General features: G+C 40.5%; 1 protein-coding gene across 1 annotated transcript; it reads left to right on the plus strand.

The window, feature by feature from the left end:
• On the plus strand, positions 1 to 2,497 carry LOC136442852 (uncharacterized). The gene is made up of 5 exons (XM_066439820.1): positions 1 to 144; positions 473 to 531; positions 1,044 to 1,163; positions 1,603 to 1,701; positions 2,153 to 2,497. The coding sequence occupies exons 2-5, from the start codon at positions 489 to 491 to the stop codon at positions 2,260 to 2,262; spliced, it is 372 nt and encodes a 123-aa protein (XP_066295917.1). The 5' UTR covers positions 1 to 144; positions 473 to 488; the 3' UTR covers positions 2,263 to 2,497.
• The last annotated feature ends 3,322 nt before the right edge of the window (positions 2,498 to 5,819 follow it).

Here is a 5,819-nt window from a genome sequence, read left to right on the forward strand (position 1 = left end):
CTTTTCTGTCCCCGTGTCAGTCGAGACGCTGATCTAGCTGAACGAGCTTTCTCCTTGAACTTACTATTGTCGAAAGTACTTCGTCTGCTGCGTCTACATTCTTAGAGTCGTGAACGTTTCTTTCACTGTTGAGCCGTCACTAAGGTCAGTTCCAAAATATAACTCTTTTCTTTAGAAATATTTTTGGTCTTATTTCTACTATTTTTTTCACACACTGTCGAACGGAAGAAATAGTAACTAGTCTAGAGATTTCTTTTCTTTAAAACAGTTCACTGCTTTAGCAGAGCAGACCAGATATCGAGTCTATTTGACAACGTAAAAATAAATTGGGTAACAGCAAAAACCTGAATGAAATTACGATCGGTCAGACACATATGTATACAATAACCAGGGCATAATAAGTGATAATAGTGTAATAACAGTTGAGTAACCACATGTATCATGATTAACGTTATACCTTGTTTCCACACAGTTTGTTCCAAGTAAAGATGGGGAACTCCCAGGCCCACCACAGTGTAAACATATCAGGAGGTAGGTATCTTATCTATATGTAACAACACCTGCATAGTATACATGGGAAAATATATCAAAGAATGTCTATCTAGTCGTCAAAAATGCTTTCAATGATTGTAAAAGCCCATTCTCATCCCATATTATAGACTCTTGTACTTGGTAGATTAGCCTTATAGAACTGTAGTTATGTACCAGTAGAAGCCATACTTCATACAAATTGGGCAATTGTTGTGCAATAATGTTTCTGAAACACTATAGATATAATTTAGAATTTTCTCACATAATAAACAATGAATCAAATGAAATAATTTCGTATGACATTTCCCTATTTTCTTCCGCTTTTTACTGTATCATTGACATTGAGGTTCCTTCCCTTCCTCTCCAACTTTTTTCATCTTTTCGTTTCCTTCCTTCCTTTGAGACATTATCCAGTATTGAGGATAACATTCATTTAGATCGTTGATCCAGCGGACAAAGTTTACCAGCCTTGTTCCAGTGGTGTATAACACATACCCCCCTCCCCCACACAGAACGCAGTAAGTGCCGACTCCGGTGTAGAGAGAACCGACTCCGGACGTCCTTCAGACATCGGATCGACACGGCTGAGAAATTCACTCTGAATGGCAGTCTGCGGTGTAACAGTATAGAAGGTGAGATAGACATTGTTGAAAAACCAATCATGCAGCACTGTTGTTTGCGTACACAGCTTTAAAGATTAGAGAAATGTTTTTCAGCAATTGTAGTTAAAGATGTGTGCAAAACATCTGAATATACCCTAATGCTGCATAGAGTTCTACGATTAGAACCCTGTACTGGGAGATCGTTTAATATTGGAGCTAGGTGTTCTAAAGCAACAGTCAGACGTAGAATTGTAAAGGTGCCAGAATTGCCGGAGGGCTAGATAGTCTCATTGAAGTGAGCGAGCCGAGTTATTGTGTACATAAACACGGGATTTATTGTGTCGTCTGACACACAGTGTATGAGCTATAAACTGTGCCAAGTCAACAAAAGCAAACTACAGGTACGTTTAAGCTGAGCAACACTCGTAATCTTTGATGGTAGTTTAACTTATGACCCACACTTTTACAGACGTCAGCGACCTTGTGACGTCAGTCCAGAAGCCCACAAGTTACGGTGACGTCAAAAGCAGCCGAGTATTTCGCCGCCCTGATGATGATGACGTAAAAGGTAGCCTCATTTATTCATTATGGTTGTACTTAAAAATCTGAATTTACAGTCACGTTCGTGTCCATTCCCTCCGGTGACAGTGACAGACCCGGCCGTTCTCCAAAATTTGCATTTGGGATCCGCTTTCTTTATGGCGTTTATTGCATACTTGTATACTGTAAATGCACAAATGTTCGCGGTGGTTTTATGTTCGCGGTTTTTTTGCGGTGAACTTTCAGCGCAAATTTAAAACCATCGCGAAACTTTTTGCCCACCTATGACTGTAGCCCTACTATTGTTTCAAACGCGAACTTAAAGCCACTGCGAACACTCCATTTTCTGCCTACCGCGAAATAAAAACCACGCTAACTTAAATGCATTTACAGTAATGTTTCCTCTTAAACATTGCAATGGCAGCGCTATCTTAGTACATGTATGTGTGCAACTGATCTGAATACAAACTTCTCTGCAGGTTCAGTCCGGGTTGTTGACAGAAACCACAGCTTCAGACTCGGCCTCCGCAAGAGGGCGCTTGAAAACACAGCGACAGCTCCATCCTCAGAGCCCTTACTCCAGGACTAGACCAAAATAGAAGTTTTGTACATAGGTTATGTGTAGCTGTATTCGTTTCAACATGTGTACAATGATATAGGCATTGGTATTCTTGTACTGAATGATCTTAACGGGAAACGTAACGAAGCCTGTACATTGATGATGCTTGTCCAATCGATTTTTTTAACTTATCAATCAAATGTATATACACCCCTGAAATGTTGCTTTTTTACTTGTGAAGAATGAATACCAATTGATAAAAAGGTTTGATGTGATCTCATTTCTATCTTGTAGACAGAAAAGGCATTACTAACACTGGCGAGTGGAAAATATTTGCATGGCCAAGAAAAAACTAGAATCTGTTGATCTTAGCTTGAAAGTTCATCTATATTGGTAGAAATCATTCTGAAACACGTTTTAACTGTAATTTCCAACACAAAAATTGGACTTACCCAAATTTTCGACTGTACAACACCAGTCTTTGTCAAGGAATGAGTAATCCACGGCTGAGATGACTCCACGTTATGCAGATAAGACACGTGACTCGGTGAGCAGTGGATCATCAGTTGCAGAGAGCCTGTGGCGCCCCCCCCCCGTCTCTATTGAGGATGGTTGTAAGGCCATGGTGTCTTATCTACATAACGTGACGTCATCTCAGCGATGAATTGCTCATTCCTTGACAAAGACTGGTATTGTACAGTCGAAAATTTGGGTAAGTCCAATTTTTGTGTTGGAAATTACAGTTAAAGCTGCTTTCAGAATAGAATCTGTTGACATAGCGTAAGTATACAGTGAAATTCCAATGATACTGCACTACAATAATGCATGTTGTTTCTGCCAGTATTTATGTTGCGAGAAGCCCGCATGAAAGTCACGACTTGCAGAAAGTCACCGATGACCGTAACCAGTACACAGGATATTGAAAATACCTCTGAGCTTTCCGTGACGGCGGTGTTTTTCTTCCCGGGGCGTTGAACACGACGCTCAAGCATGAGCACTTCACGGTCGTGTGAACTTGACTGAGCTTCTTTGTTCAGCTGTAGTAGAGCGCATGACAGTGTGTAAGGTGTGACATGACATGATGTGACTTTATGAAGAGGTCGAATTCAAACGTCGCTTCACACGTTTGTTATGGAGCATGGCATGCACTTAGCTATTGTTCAGACTTTCACAACGACATACAAAAGAAAATGGACAGCTGAGGGCTTTGTTAAAACGAGATGGAATGAAGGAAAGAGTAGAGGGGTAACCGATATGACATAGCTTGGTAATACATAGCAGACTAGGCCCGGTAAAACATCCATAAGCCGACCCACAGAGACTGGTAACCAGGTTATTATAACATGAGGGGGCCATGGGGAGGAGTCAGACAAGTACGAAAGAAACAAATTTAAAGCAATTTGCCAACACTTGAACACAATTTGAAGAGTTACCTCACCTTGTCTCTTTATTTCTTCTTAATTCTTCATAATCCCCCTCATTTTTTCTATATAGGCTAGACTAAATCAGGTTGGCCTACAGTGACCTATAGATACAATGACCGACATTCGGATGTATCGAATCACAAAGCTGTTTACACATGAACACGCCTACCCACTGTGTATCACTGACCCAAGCCGGTATCTCTATTACACACCGTCAGGTAGGTCCAGCTAGGTAAACCTCCTATCGTATCGTCTTAAACAACAAAGGGACGCTTTTACGTCCTCCATGCGAAGGGAATGAAAATATTGTGTCTCAGCGGAGAAACATGTCTCTACACATTCTTTCAGTCACACAGAACTGTATGAACTAAAATCACTCCTTTGAATTGGACCGTAATTCATACCCATCGCGACATGAACCCCAACCCCATTCGTATTTTCGGACGCGTAGTCATAGGAAACGCTCTTAAAAGAATTTGACGGTTGCACTATGCCGACATTTGTCAAACAAGACATTGCTGTGATTGTGTTTGTTCAACAATAACCAGAACCACGTCACGCTAAACCTTTCTCTTGGTAACTGCGTGACGTATTCAGTGAGCTTGTTCGGAATGTTCAAGACGATTGCTTTGTTACCTTATCGAAGTCTACTCTCCAAGCAGAGGCTGGGATCCGGCTAGATTTTAACGCATTTTAGGCGTTTTTGTCGGGCTTTCTATTTTGTCCCGTTTTCTTTATGTCGCCAAGCCAAACGTTCTCTTCATGGTGAGTAAGGAAAGTCTATCTCATAACAGTGATATACTAATAATGCACGTTTCGGAATACCTGTTGTTTGAAATTCTATAAGGCGTGATCATGCAATGATATTGTAGTCTGGAGGTGGTACATTTGATGTAATAAAAGTAGACGTTTCAAGTTGTATACATGTATGCACCTTTCACACCTTATCTGATATGGCAAATAACACTCCCCCTTTTACGTCAACAATCCACTCTTTTCACTTGACGCCATCCATATAGGAAAGACTTCAACAGATCCTCCTGCAGGAGAAAGGGGCGTTTTCAAATTCTCTGTTTTGTAAACATAGTTGTCTTCATCTGAGACTTAAGACAAACAGAGGGTATGTATGGGGGATACCGCATGCTAGGTAAATGTCGACGCTGTAGGCGTACTTTCGTTGGAAAGTCATCAAAATATGTACAGTAGCTAGCTATTTGATGAAATGTTCAGTGTAACGAACGTAAAACATCGTTTGCATGACGAGACCACATTATTTATCATAATTGCCTCAAGCTCGTCTATTTATAGTCTCATGTCATAGATAAATGCAAATACTTTTAAGCTGTGTTGCCCTACAAGCGGTATTTTCTCCCAGTCCATTAAAGAGATATCCAAAAAAGATAGAATTTGACGAATGGTCTCAGTTCTGTATTTCGTTTCATAGACTTGTCCCAATGGTATGCATCACGTTTAGGTACGATATGGGACATACGAGACGATCCCTAGCGACACGCAGTGAGCTGTAATCACATAAGTGCCCACCCAGTATTACACATCCTACGGAACATTACGAGAGAGGAGGGTACTTTCCATATTGTTGCAGCTCTATCAATCCATAGTAAATTCAATACGGCAAGTAGAATATATACAACGTTATGTTCACTGAGTTGTAATGACTGGATACTACAGAATAAAGTCAAACTTAACGTCTTTGGACGTAAGATCGCAATGTAAAAATATAACCAGCGATAGCGTGTTAAAAGATAGATGAAACAAACAGTGTGGGAGGGGTGTATGTGTGTGTTGGGGTGTACAATCCATAAAGAATTGTATATTTCAGGGGTATAACTGCATGATTTATGCATATTGTTTGATATATGCATGTAGTCCTGTTAGTTTCGCCCTTGTCTATGGTTGTTAGTGTGAACTAGTGTATGTGGGGGTGCATAAGCTATAAAAAAAAACAGGATTGCTCATAGTCTATATGTGTATATGTATGTGTCAAAATATATTCTACCAGACTCCACCCTGTACAGATCTAGAGTTCCATGTGCAGACAGGAATGTATCATTTCTAACACCTGTGAAGTGTCACTAGATGCCTCTATGTGATTACCCCTATCTAGTAGGTACAGAATACAGGGTTAGAAGTGTCTGTGACGAA

This window comes from Branchiostoma lanceolatum, chromosome 10 (assembly GCF_035083965.1).
Source record: "Branchiostoma lanceolatum isolate klBraLanc5 chromosome 10, klBraLanc5.hap2, whole genome shotgun sequence".
NCBI lineage: Eukaryota > Metazoa > Chordata > Leptocardii > Amphioxiformes > Branchiostomatidae > Branchiostoma > Branchiostoma lanceolatum.